At 40.1% G+C, this 25,667-nt stretch overlaps 1 protein-coding gene across 7 annotated transcripts in view; it reads left to right on the top strand.

The window, feature by feature from the left end:
* CLASP1 (cytoplasmic linker associated protein 1) overlaps positions 1 to 25,667 on the top strand; it is a 173,251-nt gene that overhangs the window by 95,795 nt on the left and 51,789 nt on the right. For 5 of the 7 annotated variants that reach the window (XM_082285311.1, XM_082285314.1, XM_082285313.1 and 2 more), the window contains exons 20-23: positions 6,403 to 6,510; positions 9,714 to 9,881; positions 22,591 to 22,694; positions 25,174 to 25,197. In XM_082285311.1, the coding sequence (XP_082141437.1) occupies positions 6,403 to 6,510; positions 9,714 to 9,881; positions 22,591 to 22,694; positions 25,174 to 25,197 (404 nt within the window). The remainder of the gene's footprint in view (positions 1 to 6,402; positions 6,511 to 9,713; positions 9,882 to 22,590; positions 22,695 to 25,173; positions 25,198 to 25,667) is intronic. The other 2 variants (XM_082285315.1, XM_082285312.1) reach the window with 1 other exon arrangement.

Below are 25,667 nucleotides of genomic sequence, written 5' to 3'. Positions count from 1 at the left end.
GAATGTTTTCTACACGGAATGAAGATACCACACTCTCCAGCAAAGCCTTTTTTTTCCCACTGCAAGTCTCTTTTCAAGGGATCTATTACTGTCTTGTGGGACTGTGCTCATATCTTTGATAGCTGCTTGTATTTGGCTGTGGTGGTCTGAGAAGTGCCACTGTGCTGTTGTGACATCTGTGTTATTTTCCTTACTATTAGTGATGCATTGATTTATTATTTAGGGGGAAAGGTCTCTACCATTTTTGGAAATGGTACTTAAGTGTTAAGAGATGAACTGACCTCTGCATCTTGAGAAGGAAGTATTTGTGCTTTGTGATCTGTCAGTGATAAGGAGTATGAAGTTGGCCTGAAACCTGTATTTCTGAATCAGTACTGAGTTAGATGAAAATTCCAAGTTATTGTAATAACAGAGTTTTTGTTTGTTTGTTTTAATGGTTGACCTTTTCTCTTCTTTCTTTCTTTCTTCTTAGTTCTCAAACCTATCTATTTTGGCCTACATTTGAAATGTTGAAGGTTTAGAGTTTTATATGAAATACCATATGCAGCTTTCAATCCTCTCCTTGGCTATAATAATGTTTGGAGAGGCCTGTGACAACAGCTGCCCTGTGGAATACCTCTATTTTTAGTTTACTAAATACTTTATTGTCATGATGCAAAAGGGTGGGTGTTTTATTTGGTTATTGTTTTCGATTCAGTTACATTAGGAGCAGATTGGATTTGGTAAAAATCTGTGATGAGAACCAGCAAGTTGCTTGGGGCAGGGAAGATTAAGATGAACTTTCAGAAAGTGAGTTTGCTATCCCCTAAGTCTTAAATACCAAGTCTTATATCTTCTTTTTGCCATATGATTCTCTCTTTTTTGAGAAGGAAGATCAGGGAGAATTAAAACTACACAGTACACTATAGCCAGAGTACTTCAAGAATGAGTTTAATCACTGTTTGAAACTCTTCATCTTTGTTTTCCTTTGAGATAGGTCAGGGGAAAAAACCCTTTATTCAGGGTTCACTGTGTCCTACACTGAATGATGAAGCTGAGTAAGGTCTTCTGCCAACTCTGTGATCTTGCAGGTTGAGTCAGGAGCTACAGGGAAGACAAAACTTTGTATTCTTGACATCAGTGTAAAAATTAAGAGGGTGGGGGAAGAGAAAAACATCCTCTTGCTCTGGAAACAGAAGGAAACATAACATAGAGCAGAAATGTCATCTACGCTTTTGCCCCTGTGGTTTGTTTTGGTTTTTTGCAGGTCACCAGTAAGTAATTTAAGAGAAAATTCCTGTGTCTTTTTGTGTGGTTCAGCTTGACATTAAATCTGCAGTCTGGTTCCCATCATGGCTTTCTGTATCTACATTGTAAAATTCTGCTCATTCCCCTCAGCTGGGAGCCAGCATTGTGTGGACTTGGCAGTTCCCATCTGCTTTGCCCTTGGTTCTCCTCAGTGGTTTGGTTTGGAGTCAGGCAGCTCAAACAAAGGAGCAAGATGGAGTAGGTGATGCCAGTGGCAAGAATGCCAACTAAGAGTTGAGTATCAGCCCTTTGGTTTTAAGTGTGACATCCCAGTTGGCAAATGCTGTTGAAATGCACTTCCTTATGGAAGGGTAGGTGAGTCTGTATGCCAGTGAGGTTTGTGCAGGTCTTCATGCAGTGCACAGGTGTGCCTTGATTGCTCAGACCCTTCATGTATGGGGATCTCTTGAACTGCATTAAGGGCTTTATGCACAGAAAGCTCAAAAGAGAGAAACCTTTATAGTCTTGATGTTCACAGCTAGTGCTAGGGAGGTGGCACTTGTGCCATGTTTGTTATACCTGATTAAAGGGAAACCTTAGAAAAGTTTCTGATTATTTTATCATGAAATGGCTTTTCAAGGAATATTTAAAAAGGGTGCATAATGCTGACTTTCAGTCAAGAAGAATGGTTCAAAGCATTTCTGCTACCTTTTTTCAAAGCAAGCATAAAGTCAAGCCCTTCAGACAAGCCTTTCTCCAAAGGGGCGAGCACAAATGCTAGTTTGACCTGAAACTGGCAGGTTTAAAACAAAATCAGCAGTTTGCAGTCATTGGCACAATTTTTAATATTCACCAGAAAGGCAATAAAATGGGGTTTGTTACAGTTTTCAGATGACTTAGGCTCAGGTAGACACCTTGAGTGCATTATCAAAGGCTTTGGGAGCAACACAAGTTTAAAGAAATCGCCATTCCTGTTTTCTTCTCTGCCTTAAAGCTCTCCCCTGTCCTTAAGGGCAAGACTTGATTCAAAGTGATGACTGACAGTGGAACCTTACATGGAACTGCTCAGGTAGTAGGTTTCTTACTCTTCTTGGTCCATCCCTTTGCAAGTGCTGAGTTGATTTGGCTGTGTGTGTTTGTGTAGGGCAAAGTGGACTGTTGTTCACTGAGCCCTCTGCCTTGGAGGGAGATCTCGTGTAAAACCCAGAGGCAACCACAGCCTGATGGTTTCCAGTAGGGATCAAGTGCTTCTCATGGAAAATCATGGTGCAGAGTCAGGTCTTTCTAACATTGGAGAAGTGCTAGATATGCATGGAAGCCATTCTGATGGTAGTTATAAAAAGTTTTTTAAAGATTATCTGTAAAGCATGTTTTTAATTGATCACTGTGTGTCTTCCATGTCCATTTGTCAATTAGCAGTGGTACAGCTAGGGCTAGAGGCTCTTTCAGGAATGTTTTTCTCCAAATGGGATGAAAACCCCAGTGCTGGGTAACCTAAATGCATTAACCTGGTTCCTGGAGAGACCATCATCATCCCAGTGCATCTATGTATAACTTTCGTGGTTGTAGGTGTCCCTATTCACAGCATGGAACTGATTAAACTGAGTTGTGGAGCTGTTATATAATGTTTCTAGACTCTTTGAAAACCATTTTCTTCAGTGTAATACACAGAGTGTCATAAAGCCTATGACTGTTCTGAGTGCTGGGGATGGGGATGCTGCAGTATCCACCCAGAGAGCTCAGAACAACCTGCCAGGTGAAGCCTCTTGTAAAGCCAAATGTTACCACAGAATCTTCCTTTGTTTGTTCCTTTTCTAAAAAAAAAAAACCAAAATAACCTTTCTAGGTTTAGGCATTTGTTAGACATTTCAGGGTTGATTCTGAACCATTGTTGTGAAAATGACAATAACTTTAAAAAATACAACTAAAACCTCCTAAAAAATACAGAAGTGGTTTCTTAATACAAAGCATTTATGTGGAGTCTTTGAAAGTCTTTTCTGTACCAACAGCAATGTGTCACATGTCAAATTTAGATCAAGGGCTTTTTTATGGAAATACTTTTATGGTTTTTGGAAACTAGTTGGGGCAGTCTTTATCTGTTCATTTGCTGTGCTGTTGTTGTTAGGATGCAGTAATGCTTTTAGAAGCAGCAGAAAAATAATTGTTATGAAATATGGATTGCTACATCTGTAGTTTGAGCTAGATATGGAGACAAACCCACTTGAAAACAAGGAAGTTTTGGGAGGGGAGGTGTTTGCTTGAATTTAATAACAGCAAAAAAGTCTAAATAACTTCCTTGATATGCTATTTCCAGTTCTGCTTGAAATTAGTTTTTCTGTCTGGGTTAGAGTGATAGAGATAAAGCCACACACATAGTCCTATGTGCAAATAACTCTTGGATGTGAGTGCAGACTCTTGTTTGCAAACAAAATTCCTGGGGGAATGTAGAAGACACGTTTTGGTTGTATGGATTAGCTACTATATATGCATGCTGTACTTGGTATAATATATATTAAAAATCCATTTGCACAATGCAAATCCAGTGCAGTGTTAGTTCAAATGCTCGTCAGCATTTTTAAAAGGATGAGAAAACCAGTGTCAGTTTTGGGACTCTGAACAGCTTCTCCTCTCACATTGTTCTCTCTGACACCCAACAGGCCTAAATCAGTGTGCAGATGTACCAGTCCAAAAGGAAGCAGAATTTTGTTCCTGGTCATTCATTCATTCATTCAGAAACTGCTGAAGTTGGTAGGAATCTGTCCACCAGCCCTCAGGGGTTTCAAAATAGGGCTGAGTTCTCAGTTTCCAATCTTGCTGATAATCACATGTCAATTAAGTTTGACGTGTTAGTTCAGTTTTATTTTTTTAAAGCCTCTAGAATTGGTTTCAGAAGCTAATCTCAGTTTCACTTTATATATTCTTTTAGGCTTTGTATTTCTTAAGGTGGAGGAGTGACACATGCCAGTTTTCCCTTTCTTAGTCACCTACTGATGAAGATGCAAGAAAAAATAAAAAAAGCTTTTTGTAGATGCAGAAAAATCCAGGAAATTTTGAGGATGTTAAGGGGCCTTTGTATAAGAGGAGTAGACATCAGTCCCTTCTCACCCATTTGTGGCCCACGCACATCACTAAATGTGTCTTCCAGTACTGCCTGTTACTGTGTGTAGTGTTGAATTTCAGTTTGATTTCCCCCTAGCACTGCCTGCAATGCCAAGGCCTCCCATTGGCCTTCTGGAAGGATGTAAAGGAATTGCATTACTGGTTTCCAAGACTGGTCAGGTTTAACTTCTTGTCCTACTATGATGCCCTCCTGATAGAAGTGAAGGGAAGCCTTGAGGCTTGTGAGAGGAGAGCGATGTCTGTCTGCCTCCTTCCCCATGCCCGCCTGCCTTGGAGCCAGCCTGTGTCAGGCTTTGGGTCCATTCCTTGTTAGCAAGTGGCAGAGTGGCTCTGCTCATCTGTGTGTAGCTGTGCCAGGCTTGCATGGGGTGGGATCAGGCTGGCAGAGAGCTCTAGAGCTGCCTCTGGTGGTGCATCAGACTGACCCTTTGTAAGGGGCAAGAATGCCCTAGAGGAGAGGAATCTGCAGCCTTGCTCGTGGTAAAGGAGACATCAGCAGCCAGTTTTATGGCTGTTGGACCCACTTGGGTGTGCTCAGAGCTTGTTCAGCTGAGCCAGTGGCTAAAAAGCTTTGTTTGTGTTTTCCCAGTTTTATGTTGATGGTTCCTTCTGTGTCTTGTCTATAAACAATCGTTTGAAGGTACATACCTGTACTTTGCCTACTGAGCTGTTTTAAAACTAGGTGCTGGTGGAGGGTTTGAAGTAGGACTGTCTTGTAGGCTTTTCCCCTTGCAAACAAATTTACCCTTTCTTGTCAAAGTTAGGCATCTCCTTGTCACTGTGTCTAGCAGAAGCTTGCAGAACATGTTATGAATATTTTGAGAGCTCAGAGAAGGAACACAGCTCCCAATCACTCCGTCTGGGCTACTTGCCATTGTCTTGTCCTGCGTGTGTGCCTTCTGTGAAGTGGGTTTTTTTGGGTCAGAAGTGTGTGTCTCCCTGTTCATATTTCTCTGTATGCTTATGGAGGAGACAGAGGGCAGGAGATGAGTATCTGTAACCAGTGGGTGCAGTTGTCTAGACTCTTCTCTTACCTGTGGTGGATTTTTTCCCTTCGTTATTGTGCCTGAAACTTGAAGTCATCCTCTGAATGCAGGATAGCACTGGCATGGGTCCTGAGAAAAAAACTTCAGATTTGGCTAAGAACTGACGTGTTGAAAAGTGTTGGTGGAGGCTTTCTTTGTGTTACTCTTAATTACCATTTCTTTCCCGTTAACTAGAGACAGATAATTGAAGCTTAGCACTGGAAAGAACATTCTGTAGGCAACAGCCCTGCCCCAGGAAGGTGATGAACCGATGACCCCGTAAGCTTTCCTAGCTCAAATTTCTGTGGCTTTTTCATGAGGAAAGGACAGAATAAGGACCAAGAACACTTTGAGACTTTATATACATTCTCTGCTTAAATAAAGAGAAGGCAAACAGAATCTGTTTTCCTCTTCACTGATTGTGTTAAATAGGGCTCTCCATTACAAGTAAAGTTACACTGATCTCTGGATAAATGTGAGGGATCTGTAAACAGCAGGAAAAATTCAATGAGCCTGAAATAAAAGTGTGATCAGACTACGTTGACAGACTGTCCCATGAGTGCATGCCAGCCTGCGCAGGTGGAGCAGGATATAAAGCACCAGACAGCTAGCTGGAAATCCCAGCGATGGAATTTGGGAGGGCATCTGTTACACCTGTCTCTGAAAGGGTGATCACCTTGTCAGAAAGTAATAATTTGATACAGGAAGCTGCATTTAGGAGAGCTGAAATTTTTTGTTGTTGATCCTCTGTAAAGAAGCTACTATAGAACAAGGAGCAAAGGCTATAGAGAGGTAATATTTTTAAATTAAACTGGCTGATAGCATTACAGAAAGCAAAGACGTTTTTGGACTCATGGACCGTGGCTGTTTCTACTCCCTCCCCTGCATCTCAGCCAGCCTCATGAAAGGTGTTGCCTCTCCCAGTAAATTTCTTTTGTACACTGGGTAATTGTGTGTATAGTGTGTTAGATGCTGCTGCTGCCTTTGTAAGAAACTTGTTAACAGTCTTTTTGTCTTTGCATTCCTGCAGGTCGGATTCGTACCAGGAGACAGAGCTCTGGCAGTGCCACAAGTGTCACCTCAACCCCTGCTGATACTCGAGGCCGCAGCCGGGCTAAAGTAGTTTCCCAGTCCCAGCGTAAGAACTGCTTTATTCCTGGGGGAGCAGAACAAAGAGTTATTAATATGTTTCTCTTGAATTACAGTAGCATCAGCAGAGAATTGGGCTCACTTTGGACACGTAATAAAACGGATCCCCACCTAGCCAGTGTGTGCTCCTGCTGAGAAACAGGGCCCCAAATCTGAGTGCTTAGTTGCTGCCTTTTTTTACCAGTCGTGCAGCAGAATTTCATGTCGCTGTGATGTGTAGCTCTAAATAACTGGCACTGGGTCCTGCTGAGACACCCCCTGTGCCTGTAGCTGACTGCTTGCCCTGCCAAGCTTCTCCTGCTTATGTGACTCTATTTCTGTATGTGTGAACACGTGAGCTGTCTAAAATTAATGGGGTTTGGCATAGTTGAAAATAGGACATTACCTATTTTTTTAGATATGGGAAAAAGGTTTCTGTTTTGATTCACATGACACATCTGCGCTCTCTGGCTTCCTGGCAAGGCATGGTTTTCTCCTAGGAGCCATACATATGGTGCTGGTGCATATTTGTCATGTGTATCTGGGGAGAATTTTGTCACTCAGATTTTAAAAAAGAACCAGAGGGAGGGAGAAACTCCCTGTTATGAGGACCTTCAGCCTTGTGAATAGAAGATTGGGTTTGTGGAAGGACCTGTCTGTTCTGAGGACTTGTCTTGCTATGTACCCCTATTTGAGAGCCCTTCTCTGTTCATTCTTTCATTGCTTTGCTCTGTCATGCTGGAGGGATGAAAAAGCAGTTTATAGCCTTGTGTTAGGCTGGGAGAACTGCAGAAAGACATAGTGTATTGAGCATGGGGCCAAATGGAAATCTTTACATTGAGGTCATAAGGATATATTTGGGCTTTGGGATGCTAATGTAAATTGATTTCTTCAGTGTTGAACGTAAAACTGATCCAAGGCCAGAAGTGTCCTTTTTTCCCTAAACTTAGTTTGGGGAAAAATGGTCAGACCAGATGAGACAAGTCTCAGAAGTATTTAAAGAATAGTTAAACATTCTTTAAAGGTTTCAAAGATTATGGATCTAATATTACTATAGAATGCCTTATGAAGATTTAGGATGGTCATATCTGGACCTGCTGCCTTGGTCTAGTTTGCTGAGTTTCCAGCCTAGCCCAACCAGATGTGATCTTTGTTCTTACACCAAATGTCGCATGGAATAATTTATGAAATCAAATATAATGAGTTGGTCACAGAACCAAATTCTCCATGCCCACACAGTGAATAACCATGTTGTAATTTCGTAGACTGGGTTGGGGTGCAATTTAGAGCAGAATTTGGGTCTTGGTGTCTTGGTTGACATTTTGCTGAGAAGCTGGTCAACCTTGGGAAGTTTAGTTGCATCTGCACATTAACTCACTGCATTCTGCAGAGGCTTTAGGAGTGACATGTTTGTAAATAAATCTGTCTGTATTGTGTATAGCACAAACCGCATGCTGAACGCTGTATTGTCTTGCTGTCTTTTAATCCACTTTTTGCCTGTCCCTTGGTCTGCCCTCATAATCAAGGATCCAGATCAGCTAATCCTGCTGGTGGTAAGAAACGTTTTCCCTTTCTTGCTTTTTCACGTTATTTCCTTCACATTTTTTAACTGCTAAGCTTTTAGCTTCCCTCATTCTCTCCTAACTGTAAGACTTAAAAAGCATTTTCTTGAAGTCATAAATAAAAATGTGTATGGCAGGTGATTTTGCTTTCTCCCAGTAGTCAGACATGGTGAGTGTACACTCTGATGTTGAAGCTGGCTCACTGCTGCAGCTCAAACCCCGGGGCTGAATTCTTCTCTCAGTTACTTCAGTATGTCCCTGCTGACATCAGTGAGGTGACTTTTAGATCGTGGTGCTGTGTGGAAGACTGGCACCTGTCACTTTGGGGTGGGGAGAATGGAGCCAGTACCACATACAATATTGGAGTATATTTGATTGGTTCAGAATGGCTCTGGCCAAGAAATTGGAGGGGGCAAGTAGGTTAAAATAATACATGTGCTATGGTATTGTTTATGAGACTAACAGAGTTGCATATCTTCTTAAATTAAGACAGAAGAACAGTCTTGAACTCCTACTAGTTGTAATAGTATCTGGAAATGAAATTTTTGTGAGATGTGTAGATGCATTTCAGAAAGAAATCAGCACAAATATTGGTTCAAAATGTGAGCTTGCCTGAGTATGTTCTTGCAATGTTTTCAAATATACTTTTCTTGGCTGTTTCAGCAAGTAAATTGAATGTCAGAAATTGCAACAGCAGATTTTCAGGGACTGACATACCTGAAGAAAAAAAAAAGTCACCAATCTATTACTCTTACAGTTATTTATGATTGCCTTTAATCTAGCATTACTTAATTTTCAAATGACTTACCAAATGAAGACTCACAGCAATAAAAAAAAGTGTTAGTCATCTCATTGAGTTAGCCAGCAAGAGTGTTTCAGATAGAAATATCTACTGCAGCTGGCATGTAAATATGCAGATAAATCTTGGTTAGTAGACTGTCTTGCAAACAAATGGCTTAGAAGAAATGCGAAGTTGCCATGGACTATTCAAACAGACAAGGAAAAATAAAACAGGCCAACTATTCAACTTGCTAAAAATTTTCATCATCTGAAAAATAGCTTAGGTTTAACCAGCCAGACCTAAGTAAGCCAGCATCTCTACAAATGTGAGAGGCTCATGTGATTTACCCATTATTGTGCTGATCTGTTCAGATGTGGTGGATTTTTTTATTTTCCTTCACTGAATTATTGCAGAAAAGCAATGCCACCACTGCAGTGTATCACAAAGCTGCCTGAGCTGCTTTGCAGCACGTGACCTGTGCCAGAAGCACTGCAGCACAGCTCTGCACACAGCCTGGTCGGTGTTGCTTTGTGAGGAGGTGAGGCAGGCTGGGAATCCCTTGCAGCTGCAGCAAGGCTGCCCCAGCACCTCCACAAGCTCTGCTAAAGCCAGCTGGGGTGTTCATACGCTGCAGTGTCTGCTTTGGGCTTGATCTCCATGGGCAGCACAGGGTTGCTGATGTCAGTGTTCATTGTCCACAGGCTTCCCTCAGTCTTGTTGAAGGCTTGTAGGGAACACTCCCATTAGTTTTCTGAGTGATTTGGATTAAATTCTTACATAGAGCTGATTGTGTTCCAGTTTTGCTGTCAGCGTGTTTAAAATCTTGGGGGGGGGTTAATTTTTTTTTCCTTATTTCTGGTTCTCTTCTAGCTGGTAGCCGGTCTAGTTCTCCGGGTAAGCTCTTAGGAAGCTCCTATGGTGGCCTGAGCAGTGGAACATCCAGAGTCCAGGCAGTGCCATCATCCTCAGAGAAGCGCAGCAAGATTCCTCGGAGCCAGGGATGCAGTCGGGAGACGAGTCCCAACAGAATAGGCCTAGGTAAGGACAGTCACTGCAGTGACAGGCTGGCCAGCCTGCTTGAAGGAGGGGCTTTCCTGCTGATGAGGAAACTGTTCATATTACTGTTATTCTGCCGAGTTTTTCAGCTGACAAGTTAATGTGATTGTGGTTTATAGGAGAGTAATTTTAATTTTCCAGGTTGAGCTCATGGTTTCAAAGTAAGCCTAAAGATGTCATGATGTGTTTTCTGTTTGAAATTCAACATGAGCAATGTTATTAGATCAGGAAGCAGGAACAATTGTTGGGAATAACCATCACAGCAAAAAGACCTCATGTAAGCTTAGTCCTAAAATGAGTTGAGCAGTCTTCACAGTCACTTGGAATTAAGGGCAAAAAGCACCTTCTTGGATTATTTTAGAAAATTTGCATCTTAAATGGTTTGCTTCTCTCATCCTTAATATCCTGGAGCCATGTTCTTAGACCATGTTTTAGAGGTATACATTAACTGTTCTGCTTTTGATACTCTTCTCTCAGTGACTGTTATGTAAATATTCTGTAATAGTTTCTATTTTCAAATTTTTCAGCAGACTTTTTTTTAAAGTCAGGTGAGTAAATATCATATATATAAAATTCTGTGTATCTGAGTTGAAGTGAAAAGGTATTCAATGTGCTGTCTGAACACTTTCATTTTTTAGTAGAAATTATTTTACGGGTTTGAAGCTAATGTAGAAGAACATTTTAAATGATATTAATACTAAATTGTTTTTTATCTCCAAAGGCTTCACTAGTAGATTGAAATTTATTGAAATTATAGCCTTACTGTTGGCAATTAAATTTATACCTATTGCCTTAGCAATAGTTTTATGTTTTACATTTGAGCTGCATTTTTATTTAGAGGAGGTTGTAATAAAGAAGTATTTTATTCATTCTTTCCAGTATACTGAAATGAATTTAAAGCACCTGAGTGTATATGCCATTATGATTCATAAAAAATACTGCATATTCATTGTGACTGCTTTTCCAGATTGTGTTCTTCTCATGTCTGATCTATTTTATGGCCTCTATATGAATACATTGTGCTTTTCTGTTCGTTGCTTTTAAAATGTAAAGCCTCCCAAATACTAGAGAGAATCGTTCTGCTATCACTGTGTAGAAGGGCATTGATTTTTAGGAGGAAGCAAAGAATGGTGGATGGTACCATGAAACATGCTTAAACTGATCATCATGTTGTGTGGTCTGACTTGAAACATTCTTGTGCACCTGAAGGGAAATTGTCTCGTGTGAAATCCTCACTCTTGGGTTGCCTGCTTTCAGGTACATTACAGGAGCCTTGAATTCTTTTGAAAGAGTAATTTGTATCTCATTTCTCTGATGTGCTCCCTGAGAACACAATCAGTGCTTGTTCTTTGAGAGTGGGAGAGAGCTCTGACATGTATCAGATGTGTGGCTTTCACCCATTTCTGCCAGGTTGATGGATTCAGCCGGGGTTGAGCTGTTATGGGAACAGGAGTGTCTGACACTTTCCTGTTCAGCTGCAGAAATTCTGTCTATTTATTGGATCCTGAAAGTTGTCATACTGACCCAGATGGAGATAGCTTTTGAGCTGTCAGCTGTATACCATTATTCCATTGTATTTATTCCTTTATAACATAGTAGCTAACAGTATTTTATGCTTTCTTATTGTGTTGCTTCAGTCTCTGTATTTCTTTGATATTTTGTTTGTTCATTTCATTAAATAGACTCCCACTCACCTTGATTCCAAATACAGAAACCATCCACTGGAGTTTTTCAGGCTCTCCTGGGGCAGTAGCAATAATAGAGTCCCTTGCATGTGGATGCCTGTTAGGATCAGTAGCTTGCTGCTAGCTTTGATTTCCATGATGACATGACTACAGGTATCCATAAAGCAGATTCCTTCTGTGTGCTGGGAACCTTGATAAGTATGTTGTTTTCCCAGAGGCAGCACAACAAAGCACATTCAGCCTGCTGAGGTCTTGTGGGGTCACCTATATGGCTCTGCTTGTGACACTTCAGTATTAAGCTTGCCTCTGCTGTCTGCTCAGTGAGATTGGCTAGTGATGATACCCTGTTGGGAAGGAGGAGTACAGTGCACTTAATTTTGAGCTTTTCTTTGGGCCCTTTGAAGGAGATCATCTGCTCAAACGGGTGATGTCCATTTTCCATGTATTGAAAATTATCAGCCTGAAGTTAATGCTGTTGAATGCTCTGCAGATTGTGTGGCACAGCTGGATCTGAAAGAAGTGACAGATTCAAGGTAGCCATTCTCCAGAAAGTGGTGAAGGCACAGCTGTCAGTTTCATGCAGCAGCACTCTTTCTGGTTGGGATTATGCTGTGCATGTTTATTGGAAATCTGAAGGCAGTTCTTGACTTGCCTTGACTGGGTGTTCCCCACTGCAGAGCTTTCCTTTGGCTGTTTGGCAGAATTTCAAACTCTTTAAAATGCTGGTATTGATGTAAGAAAGTCTCTGCTGATTTTTAGTCTCCACTTAAGAATCATTAGAATTCACACCCTAATGAAATACAAGTTTCTTCCAAGTGGTAGACTGGTAAACAGGGGCACTTTCATGTTCCGCTGGTGATATTTGCATCTGTTGAGTTCCACTGGCGTAAGCTTAATAGTGTGTTTTAATAATGGTGTGAGCCATGTCCAAGTGCTCTGACTTTCCAGATGAAATTGGTAAAACTTAGTTGTACAGTACACATTAGAAAGTTGGAATGTTACTGAAAACAACCCGTCCTTATCCTGTCCTAGACTTTCTCACAGCAGAGCTGGCTGTGGACACACTGTCTACTTTCATGCTGCCTACTCCTCTTAATCCATTTTGCTACTCATTCACTTGACTTCTGTCCAGCTTTTGGGGGTTTAGAATTCTCAAATTGAGACTTGTGTCTGTTCTCTCTGCTTTTGCTCCCTGTGCTGCAGAGACAGGCTGTCACAGTGTGAGACACTTACTTAAATGACAACACTGCTGGCCTTTACTGCTGGCAGTGTCTAAAGGAAATAGTCTGAGTAGCTGATACAAAATCTTCTCTACACAGCACAGTGGTGAAAGTGTGAGGCAGGTGCCTGGGAGTCCACAACAGACTCATCCTTCAGTTCCTTTCAATCAATTTTTTTCTCTTGATTTTCTTTTGTATCCAGTAACATGCAACCCTTTTATTTGACCATTAATACTGAAGTACCCAGTGTTTGGTTTGTGCAGTCAGTATTATGCTTCATGTGTAGCATTGTCCTACTGCTGTGTCCTCATGCAGTTAAAGTGCATTTTCTTCATCCTTCATGCTGCTGCTGTTAGCTGGTATGGAAGGAGAATCTATTGTGTGCATCCATTAATTTTTTTAATCATTCACATCTCTCCCTCTCTAAAGAGCCTTTACTGTTTTTAGTAGGGTTCTATTATAGAAAAGATGGGCAGATCATTTCTGCGTAAGAGAAATGACTGCTTGTGCAAACCTGATGTTAAGGCTGCCATTATTTACATCTAAGCATGAGACCCAAGAATGAGAAGTTTGCTTCTAGACAGTCTGCAATTTCAAGCCAAGTATTTGTGTGAAGAACTTTAGTGTTACTTTTACCTGTAGTTCACCTGTAAGCTTTTTCCCTTGTACATCTGAGATGCGATTATTGTACTCATGGACCCTAATTTCATCCAGTTCTTATAATTTAGTCTGTCTTATTTATTGTAAGACCATCTAACCCCGTACCATGAGACATTATGGTGATCTAATCAGCTTGGTTAATAGCTCATCTTGCATTGTCTGACATCAGAGGTCAACCATCAGAACCATTAATTCTTCTGAGAGATGCGAACTGGGTTTTGCAAAACTGGGAGGGATTTGACAAAGCAAAAATCTGGCAGAAGTCTTTATTTGAATTTTAAAGTCTAAATATGAAGGTTTCTATTTTGTTCTGTACTGTTTTGCTTGAAGGATGCTAATATATCCAGTGTATGTGAGAGCACTGAAGCACTGTAGAGGAATTTAATCTTGAGTCTAGGCTTTTAAGTTCTGTATACAAACCAATAGAGATTTATAAGAATATATATATATATTCTGAAGCATGCAAATTACATTATTTTTATAAATATGAGGATACAGTCAGAGTGTTAGCACGTTCATGTTATGCATATGTACCTCTGCTGTGTTGTCATCAAAGCTGGTAGATTAGGTTTTACTCTGTGCCTGAGAAAATTCCTTAACAGCGATTCCTGAACACTTGAAATATGCTACTGCTTTTTCAAAACAGCAAGGGAAATGCCTCTTGTCATTAAATTCTCCTGACAATTAACTGCTGGTTTTTGCCCTGAGAAAATACTGTATTCTTTACCAGGCATAAAGCTTGCTAAATAGCTTTCTGCAAACATTTTAAAAGCACATAGGGTCTCAAACGTCTGCAAGTGTGTGGGGTTTTGTCAAACTAAAGAATATAGTTTAAAGCTCCCCTGAAGTGTGCATATATCTCAATCAGTATGCATATAAAACCATAAAGATAAGTTTTTAGAAATGTTTGAAGAGCAGGAGTTAGCTTCTGTTAAATACCTGAAGCTACTGTTCTATTAAAATTCAAATCCCTTTTTAACCTGTCTTTCAGGTATTCAGGTTCTTAATGTTTTTCCCAGTATCTTTCATTGGAGAAAGATATCTCTGCAAGTCTATGCATACACCTTCTTTTTTCCGTAGGATATTTGCTCAAAAAACTATGTTGTGAAAGGCAAATCTATGTAAAGATAGATTTTGGTATTATGATTACTTTAAAAAAATTTTCATCTGCTATTTTGTTCCAGAAGGGTGTTTATTTTATAATTAAGGAAGAAATATTCCGGAAGGGTTTCTTTCAACCTCATCTGTTTTGCAACAGTAGAGCTTCCCTAAATGATTGAAGATTCCTGCTCTACTTGAATAACAAAACTTGGATTGCTTACGAAAAAAGCAGACTGTCAGCCAGACATTAATGCTGCTGAAATTTCACATCACAAACACAGCTCAGCATGTAAGGTAGTTGGTTTGTAAAGAGCCTGAGCAAGCTGCTGCAAATTGTAATTACTAATGTAATAATTACCATAACTAACAGAAATGTGACTTGACTTTGAGCTTTCTGTCCTCATTAAACTTGTTCACCTTCTCTGAAACTCTCCATGCTGCATGCTAGCACGGAGCAGTCGTATCCCCCGACCCAGCATGAGTCAGGGGTGCAGTCGTGATACCAGCCGTGAGAGCAGTCGAGATACAAGCCCTGCTCGGGGCTTCCCTCCACTTGGTGAGTACATGTAGGTGTTGGAGCTTTAAGGGTCAATTTTTTTTTCCTTTTTCCCTTGTGATTGCCCTTTCAAGACACTGCTAGGTGGAATGAGCTCTTTTCTGTCCTCTGGATTCCTGACACTCCCCGTTTCCAACCCCATTTTTTTTCCCCCCTCTGTTTTCTTCTGCATGCTTCAATTCTGGTTTTCAGCATTTCACTGTTAGCAGGGAAGTAGCTTAGTTTCAACTTTAGCAATTTTTAGTTTCATTTGAATCAGCTTGTATGGGGCTGCTGTGCTTCGCTTAATAACACTGATGGAAATCTATGGGAGGGCAAGCCTGGATTTTCTAGGTCACAGTGAAGTAGTTTTGTAGCATCATAGCCTGTTGTTGAGTGACTCTCAATTGTTTATGATTCAGTTTTCTTACAGCTAAGTATAGTTACAGTATATAATTTCTATCCTAAATGCTCCAGTGGAGATAGCAGCTCTCTTTTTGTAGAGGTTTTACAGGACAGTCAATCATCAATTAAGTTGCATATGCTGTTTTGTAGGCAACTTTGTCAGGCAGCCTAAAACCATGGAAAGACTGAGATTTTAAAGGAGCATCATTAAAGTGCAGCTTAAGTGTACAGTACAAATAGAAAATCTCATTACACTTACCATATGCAGAAGTTTTTCTGCACAATGCTGAATACAGCAAGATAGTTAATGTTTCTGATCAAATACCATATCATATATTCAACCAAATACATTATTTGTTGTATCAAAACTTGTCATCTCAGACATGAAATACAGTTGATCTCCAGGCCCTTTTCATTTATGTAGTAGTTTAATGAAGAATGCTGTTACAGGATCTCTTTTGCACGTAGTGACAAAATACAGTTATATGATGTAGTGTGTAAATGGAACGTAGCATTAATTAATATTGGAGAAACTTTTGGGTTCAAAGACTACATTATATTGAGCTATAAAATAATCTGTTTACATTAATATCTCAACTTTTGGTGAAAAGTGGAAGGAGTTCACCCTCACATTCATAACTTGGTTCATAGCTCTTTAAGATAAATAGATTAACTTTTTATTGATTAAATGAAGCTGATTTCATACCAGAGCTAGAAAAAGACAGTAGATCCACAACTGTATCTTATTTTTATGGTTAACCTGCCTAGCTTCAATTTTGGATGAAGCTTTTTTCCTCCAGCCAGAGTATATAAGCAGGCTGGATTTCAGTGTTAACTCATCAGTGTTTTATGTCACTGTGCTGTGTTTTGTTTATTTTATTGAAAATACAGTAGTTGAAGTCTTGAGCCCTTATTCTGAAAAGCAAATGCAGTGTATTAGAACCATGGATGCTGTGAGCTTTGTAGACTCCCACCAGTGCTGAGTACAACTCTTACACTGACTGTAAAATCTTAGTTGCAGATGTGTTTTAACAAACTGTGAGGAGAATGTCTTCTCATTTTAGTTCATGATATTTATTTACCTGAAGAGTAATGCATTTCTAGAAATACATTATTATTAGGTCATAAAGGTTATGTGGGGAGGAAATATCAATGTAACAACAGTAACCCAATGTAGTTGTTATCCTATTACCTTTTTCTTGTGTTTTCATTGAAATACTTTAAGCTCAAATACATTCATGAACTTGTTAATTATGTAGTGTGTAATTCATATCAAAGAAATTTATATATGTCAATTTAAGCCAAAACAATGTGGTTCTCTTACAGTATTTTTAGAACCCAGTTAATCTTGCAATAGTGCAAAGGTAATTTAATCCTGCTGTGCATGGGCTGGTTTTGCTTATAAAGATTAATTTGTATATTTGTGAATTGTACTCAGAGTAGCTGTATGTCAATGACAAGGTTCTTGCATTTAAGGGTATTATGGTCAGAGTCAGCACTGACATCCTTACCTTGTAAATGTTGTTTTGCAGCTTGTTTTGGGGCTGCTGTGCAGGTATGCATGTCTGTGTATCAAGAGTCCTGCTTCCTAAGTTAGTAAAAACACTCAAGAGGGAGTCTATACTCAGCCTCTTTGCAGAGATGTGGGGTTTTTTTTATTTTTTAGTTATTCTTTTTTCTCCCTGGGCCTTGGTCTTGCCCAGTGGTGTCCACAGGGGCACAGTCGATGGCTTGGGAGAAAGCAGTTGTGACCCACGAACCTTAATCGTGAGATTCAGTCCATAATCCTGCACTGATCATGCAAATCTTTCATGAGTTTACTTACGATGTCAGTGGGATTGTTCTCTTGAATAAGTGCATGTGTTCTCCATGGTCAAAGATCACATTGCATATTCTGTATAGCTTTTACTGAAGTTCTCCAAGTTAAAAAGACCACAAAATTTTATTTTTCTCACTTTGCTGATTTATAGTTCATTATATTAGTATTTGTGTTTATGAATGCTTTGCCTTAAACAGAAGACTTTCTGCTGCACACTTATGTGCATAATTGACAAAGCCTATTTGTATTGTAAGGTGATTCTGCTTTATTTTTTCAGTTTCTTGACAGTACTAGTTATGATGCTAAAGCAACAAGGCCTTCAGTGAGTCTGTGGTGATGAATTGCTTAAATGAACAGTCGGTTTCTTGGGTCAGTTGCTTTGAGCTGGTGAGCATGTCATTGCTAGACATAGGGAAAACTTCTTTAGAAAAACAAAATTTCTGTAATTTGGAAATGACTGGACCCATTTTTCATTTACTTTTGTAAAGAACTCACTCGTATGCTGAATCCAAGAACTGAAAACCTCTCCAAAGGCATTTTGTGATTGATGTGCTGCTAACAACTGGGAATTGGGAGCTATATTTGGCTTAGGCTCCTCTGCTACTGTGTGTGCTCCGTTGCTTTTAACAATTTGTATACATGTGTCCTTCTAGATAGGTGTGTGATGTGCATATTCTCGTTAGCTGTGCATGTACATACTGAGGTTCAAGAAACATGTATGCAAAATTTGTTAAAAGCAAGAGACCTTTGGAAGTAGCAACACCTGTAATATGTGTGTACGTGTGTTTACTTGGAAAAGAAACCAACCCGAGGACCTCTGCAGTGGTTGGTGACCTCCCTGTATGACTCTTTCTACTTATGTGGTTACGCATTCTCTTTGTTAACATTGGTTTTATTATACATAGGCTAGAATGTTGTGGAAAAATACCTGCAAGCACAATCCGTAACCATTCCTCATGGCTTCACTTTGGGGTTTAGATCAGACACATCTAAACCCTTCTCTGTAGTTACGTGCTCCACGTTCTCGTGACGGCTGCCTGCCAGACCTGCGGGTCTGGAACGTGGCTGATGTGCATCAGGGTGTTTTTGCTGAGCTGCACCCGGTGTGGGACTGCTCCAAATGAGTTTTGTCATGCATCGTGTTTATGCTCACGAGGGGAAGGGGGAAGCTACAGGTGGAGGCGTCGCTGTGGGGCTTGCACTGTACCTGTTAACGCATCCTCATACAACGCCATTCCCTGTCACTATGAAACACCCTTGCCGGTAGCGGTCACACGCATCCCCTTTGGATTGTGGCATTTTCTGTCTCAGGTTCAGTGTGTGTTAATCCTGTGGGTGTTGCCATTCCTTCTACTTGCAGCTTCTCGACGTCATTCCAGGTCCACTAGTGCTCTCTCCACTGCTGATTCTGTTGGGCAGTCAGGTGAACAAGCGCTAACTGCATGAATCCGCTTCTTACACGTAGTCTTGTTTTACACCATCTTAACATTTGCCATCGTGTGCATCAGCCAGCACTCGGCATGTGCTTCTCACCGCTGCGGGGCTTTCTGTTCTGGTTTTGTTCAACGTGGCTTTTTGTTTTGAGTTTCATTTATTGGATGTTTTTAATTTTATGTATTTTAGGAACATTGTGAACAGTGTTTAAACAAAGGGTGATCCAGGGCTTTCTCAATTCTCCTGTAAATTGGATCAGTTGTGCAGCATGGGCTAAATCCTGACTGATGCAGAGTACTTGCAAATTCTGTTTCCTCTTTAGCAATGTAGCACTTTCCAGTGCCTAGGAGTCCCAATGGGTTTCATCCCATTTATTACTAAATATTTTGGACTCCTGTCTCTTTTAATGAAAGTTCTTTGTGGGATCCCCTCTAAAATACACAAGAGCAGCAAAAATTAAGCACCTGATGAGCTTTCAAGATGAACTTTGGAGCATAACACATGCTGATCCATCGTTCATGTTATTCTGAAGGCCTTGTCCAAAGTACATGGAAGTTTCTGAAAAAAAAAAAAAAAAACAACATCCCTTAATTTCACTGGGCTTTGCATGAGGTGACTGAGGGTTACATGTAATGAGAATGCAGATTCCAGTTGCTTCTGTCCCACCACTGTACTGGATTTGCAGTTATAGAGAACCCATAATTCCTTTTGAAATAAGGATGTTTTACTGGGAATCTTAAAAAGAATTGAATGAGGGCTGTTAGCTTTGGGACAACAGAGACTTAATTGTGGGGACAAAGATAATGTAGAAGATGAGGGCTTCAGTGTTTCCTTGGAGGCTAAAATTGTGCAAGGAATTTACTGAAAATTATTTAGTTAACACCCTTCAAATAGGGAGTGAGAAATACTCTGTTTCTCATGAGTCTACTTAAATGGCTACTACTTAGCTAAAACACAAAACATTTCTCGACAGAAATTATGCAAGCTGATTTGACTGGTATTTTTCAAATAACGATTTGAATTTGTATTTAACCAAAATAATTAAAAATACCTAAAATAGCTCAGTTGTAATACAGATTTAAGCTTTGTTTGCTTTTGGCTTCCTGAGATAGTCACTTCATGTGTGGCTCCTGTGGTTTGGTACAAAGCATAATCAAATTTTGTATGGTTACCTGTGTACTACAGAAGGCCAAAATCTTCTGAAAAATGGCAAAATAGGATTAATAATGGTGTTTGCAAATTTTCACCAAGTTTGTAGCAAGTATAATGAATCTAGCCAGGGAGACAAGGGAATGTGGCCAGAGCATAATCCACAGATTTCTTGCCCAGTAAGATTGGGCTTGGCTGTACTGGTTATTCCTGGAGCCAGATGTGTTCCCAGCCCCACATCAGAGGTACATTGAGGTCTCTCCTATGGTCTTATTTCTGCACCTAAGTATGGCAGCAGTGTCTTGGGGAGAAGCCTAGACTAACCTGGGTGTTGTGAATTTAAAAATCACTGGACAAAGTGGTTTAGAAGATTCCTGATAGCCATTGAGATAGAAGCCAGCATGCCACACTGTACTTAATGTGTTGAAAAAGCTCAGTTTTGTTTCTTTATGCTGGGCATTTAAACTGATCTACAATTGAATTACTTTGTCATTTTGTTCTTCATTAAAAAAAAAAACCCAAAACAACTATCTTCCCTTTTTTAATGTTCTAAATTTATTTGAAAACAAATGACAGTGGTATTTTTCATGCTATGTAGTTTCAAAAGTTAAAGCCAAATTCTCATCTCAGTAACACTTGAGTAATGTAATTGAGTTGGATTTAAATATAAAACCAAGACCAGAATTTACCGCGACATTTACAGCCCTTGTACTGTACCAGATCTCATTTACACTTAGGAAAATGCTTGTCTTCTGTACAGCTTTATAGTGTATATATTTCTGTAGTGGTGACTTTAGTTTCAATCAGACCTAATGCATTATCACCTCTGTGCTTCTGTTAAGGGTGCACAGATTTTTCCATTTTAGGAATAAAGCACTATTCCATCTTCATATTTGAAGTGATTCTTCAACCCAAGTGCATTAAAAAAGGGGATAGTAATAACACATACAACTTTTATTTCTTTGTGAAATGTCATGATTTGATTACTTTTTGGCAGTAGTTCTAAGAAGTTTGTTTAATTTTTTTTTCCTTTGTAATGTGTTTTGTAGAAAATGTGCTTTTGTTGTAAATCAGAAATGTCTTGTCTGGGTATGTAACTCTAAGAAACAGTAAATTTTGACAGATATCACTTCTGTTTGAAATAAATATTAGTCTGCAGGGGTTTTTTTCTTTTCAAAATACTTCAGATTTAAAAAATCTTCCCTGTTTCCCCACAGTAGTTTAATCTCGAATAAAGCTTTGTAATTAGGACAGTAGAACTGGCCGACTTCAATCTCTGATTTAAATTATGCATGTCAGTGTGAGCTAATCCCTAAAAGATTTTTCAGTGCAGTAGGTTCATAAAGAAGAAAGCAATGAAATTTTGTGATATGCAGTATTTTCCCCAAAAACACATTAAGCTGCTGAATACCATGTTTGGCCTCAGTTTTGAGCAAATCTGTGATACAGTTCAGCAGTATTTTTCCACTGTTAAATTAAAATTAAAAGACCTGTGTGACTTGACCTCTTTCTCCTGCTGCTTGATGTGGATCAGCTGAAGGTCTCTTAGATGGGTTCATGCAGCTTGATCCATGCTCCACTGAATTTGCTGGCAAAACTCCTGTTGGCATGTGTGGGTACAGGGACAGAGGTGTAACCATATGTTCCAGGAGGGATATTCTAAGTCCTTCATGAGCAAACACAAGCCCACAATGAAAGAAAAACTTGGAATGTCATACCCAATCTTTCTGCTTGTGGACCAGAGCCAGGATCCCAGTATCTGGTGTCTGATCTGCCCCCCTCTGGAGGGAGGGCTGCAAGAACCTGGCCTATGATACTTAAGTTACTGATTCTGTCATATCTCTGCTAGTAGACCTTTCTGCATTTGGCTTTGCTAAAGAAACTAATTTCAGTAACTTTTTTGGTAGACTGGGCAAATGATAAAGTAAACTAATTGATGTTAGGAGTGTAAGTGGCATTTTAGACTCAATGCCATTGCTTTGGATGCTACTGAGAGCTTTGCCATCAAATTCAAAGGGAAAAAATTGATATTGTCTATTCAAAACCAGTTTTGATATAGAGCTCTGGAATTTAAACTGCTTCTCAAGAGCAGTACTAAACAGAAATTGGAGTCACTTCACAAGTGAGTTATAAACTTTATTTTTATACTGTAAAGGTGTAGGAATATATTTCACTGGTTAATCAAGCCTTGAGACATAAAATAGGCTAATCTGGTGCTGCTAGTCTCACATCCCTGCCTGAGAGAAAAGGCTGCAGGACAGATGAGTGCTCGGGTACTTACATGTTCTGACACTGGGCATGGTGCTGTCTCTCTGAAGTTAATGAGAGGCTTTCTCTTGATTTCTCAGACTGCCAGATTGGGATGGGCATGTCTGTCTCTGATATTAAAATAAAATTTTCAGACAACTGAGTAAAAAGAAAATAGATACCCTGATTCCCAGCTTAAAATAAATAAATGCAAAGTTGCCCTAAGGATCCAAAATTGCCTCTTAACGCCCAACAAACAGTAGTTTATTTCTCAGCCTTATGGCAGACTCTCTGGAGCTCTGGGTAAAAGGGTGTTTAATGGAAAAGCACTGTAAGTTCCCAGAGTCCGTGGGGAGAACTGCTCGGGCACCTGATCAGGATTCCTAATGAATGTGAATTCATTTAACAATCCCTTTCACTGTTGTCTTTTGTGCAGACCGGTTTGGACTCGGACAGCCAGGCAGGATGCCTGCTTCCGTGAATGCCATGCGAGTCCTGAGCACCAGCACAGATCTGGAGGCTGCGGTGGCCGATGCACTGGTAAGAGGAAAAATACAAAATGCTTCCAACACCGGAAAGTGGCTTAAAGTTACCTGTACGTATGTTCTCCTCTTTCTAAATAGCTTTGTTCTGATGGTACCGGTGGCTGATGCTGTAGAGTTAGCTTCTGCTGTTTTCACCTTGGGTATACTGGCAGCAGTATGTTTTTCCTGATTCATGTCAGTTCTCTGCAGCTGTTGTCAGACAGACTGCCGTGGCTTGGTGCTACAGCTGCAGGGTGGGTTGAATCAGCTGTTTGCCTTTCACTTGGCTGGCAGAGGATGTGCACAGCACTGTGACGGTGCTCGGCACTCACAGGGTTGGAGATTTCCATCAGTCCTATTACCTGCATGAAGGTTTTGTCAGAAAAACGGTGTTCTGTGTTAGTGTCAATTTCTGATCAGGTTTCAGCAAGAAATGAGAACTTCACAAGTTTCTGCCCTGTGTTATTTGCACCTGGGTAGTTACTCAGAGAGCTCATAACTTGGCTTGCATGGAATCTGTGCAATCTCATGCACTTAAGTTGTAAGTTGAAGTGTATTTGTCTAGTTTGTTGCTAATACTTTCATTCACTGCTTTTCCTAGTAAATTTTATGTCACTTTAAAAAAATGTTATTGTCCTGTATAATCTTATTGTACTATGGTGTCTCTTGGCTAGAACCCAGAAAGTGTCTTCTGCTCTTCAGAACACACATATTAAGCCTTTGTATGTACCTCAAATATTTGGGGGAGAGAGGATGTGTAGAGGCAGGAGAAATTATTTTAGCGTGTTAGCTGGGTACCCATGGGTCTTCTCCAGCTCTAGACCTGAACGAGGGAAGGATTTCCTGATGTATCTTGAGACAGATCTCTCAGAATCTGTCTCAGGTGCATTTTAAGGAGGATGCACTATGTCACCAGTGTTTGTGGTAGATGACCTTTCTCCATTTCATAGCTCACTTTCCCCAAGGATGGCTAATATTTTCCTTTTTATGTCTGATTATCACCCAGCTCATGGCACTTATTGGAGTACTTCTGGAAAAATTGCCCCTTTTACAAAATTTACCTTTCAAAACAAAGAGAGTATTTGTGAACAAAGAAAGGAAGAGCAGTATATAATGGATGCCACTATTGCATTTAGTGGGCTGAATCACTAGTGAGCATTTTTATTACCAAATGTAACAGCTTGTGAGCCAATTTCTGCTCTCAGCACCTCAAATTTGCTACCAGAGCAGTTCAGGACATAATTACAGACAATGGTTTGCCTGTGTAAATGAAATCAGGCTTCATCCCTGCATGTGAGCAGCTGCTAAATGCAGGTTTCTTAAGGGAGGAGAGTGTCACAGTGTTTCAATTGACTGCTGAGCCCTAAGATTTCTTTGGGTGTGACTTAATCTTCAGCTAGATTTACGCAGTGCTCTTTTAAATATTCTGTCTTTGAAGTTAAATAACACTAAATTGAAATGTTAAAATTTTGAAGGATTGAACACTTAAAAGGGAAATACTTAAGCCTAGCTGCAAACTAGCTGGTGCTGCTGACTTGGTTGATCAATCTGACTTTGTACGGCTTCAGGAGATGCAACGCAGTCTTGTTGGTCCCTTCTTTCCCATCACCCCAGTTTTCTCTTTCTTCATTGCCTTCTGACAACAGGCAATTTGCAGGCTGCTTTTGGGAGAGTGTTGTGATGCCAGCTTTTACCCAGTAGCCTTGTTTTCAGAGAGTTGTCTTTTCCATGTAGTAAGAAAAAAGAACTTCTCCAAAGAGGGTTTCAGCCAAATTCTCAATTGAAACAAAACATGGTGGGTCATTCTGTGACCTCTACTCCCTCTGTACAATTCCAGTTGCATCCACTTCTTCTGTTTGAGCTGGACTTGGCCTAAACCCACGGTGTCTATACTGGGAATCAGTGCTCGGATCTGTCAGAAGAGCTCAAAGGGTGATGGAAACTTTGCTGTTAAGTAAGGCCTTTAAGCCAGTGGTGCCAACCAGGGGGTCTTAAAAGAAGCTAATCTTCAAAACAGTGTGGTGTAAGAACTGTGGGTTGAAAGAGAACTTGGCAAGTGAAGTTGATTAAATGTGCTGTACTGTAGATAGCGGCTTCCTCGTATCAGAATTTCTTTGCAATACTCTAAAATGAAACGCTGCTAGTAATATGTGGGGAAAGAAATCATTACCAAAATCTCTGGTACCTTTCATTGCAGATTTCTGAAAAGTAAACAAAGAGGTGCTGAATATAGATCTGTTCCTAAAAAAGTTTTCAACTGATATCCTCACTTCCAAGCTTCCTAAGGGAAATCATGGGCAGTATGAGTAGTGCAGCAGTTAGGAGATAAAGTCAGGCATTATTATACCCACTTTTATTTTGCAAAAACTGTATTTTTTTTTTAATTTGCTAAGACACATTTGCTATACGTTTTTGTTGCAAAAACAAACCCTACATAAGCTTCTGACATAATTCTCTATGCTTTTTCCCACCCTTCAATATTTTCCTGCCTACAGCTGTTAGGAGACTCCAGGAGCAAGGTACTAGTGCTTTCTTGACTTTTTATTTCTACTTTCCAACTCTCCCCACCCTGTTGCTAACGCCCATGATACTGCACGTGAGTTAATTTCTATGCTTCAATCCTCCAGTCCTAGTGGAAGCAAAACTCTGCTGGCTTCACAAGTCCAAGACCTGCAGGACTGGATACTGGAAGGAATTCTATAGAAAACACTTCAGAATATAGATGATCTTTTTTTGATGCATTATCTTGTCAACCCTGTTCGGTTAAGGTTTATTTAAGAGTTTGTTTTGCTGCCATAATTATGCTACTATTCTTTCTGTAAGGATCAAGGCTGTCAAAGATGTACCTAAGGGAATTAGGTCCTCTAATGCCATGCTATGGAAATGACTCCCTTAGTAGCCTCTGGAAAGAATCCTAGCCCAAACTAAAAGTGAAATTGCCATCTCCTATACCCAGTGCATTTCTAGAGTCACTTCAGTACCAATATTA

This window comes from Coloeus monedula (assembly GCF_965178545.1).
Source record: "Coloeus monedula genome assembly, chromosome: 7".
NCBI lineage: Eukaryota > Metazoa > Chordata > Aves > Passeriformes > Corvidae > Coloeus > Coloeus monedula.
This window is presented reverse-complemented; position numbering and strand designations above follow the sequence as displayed.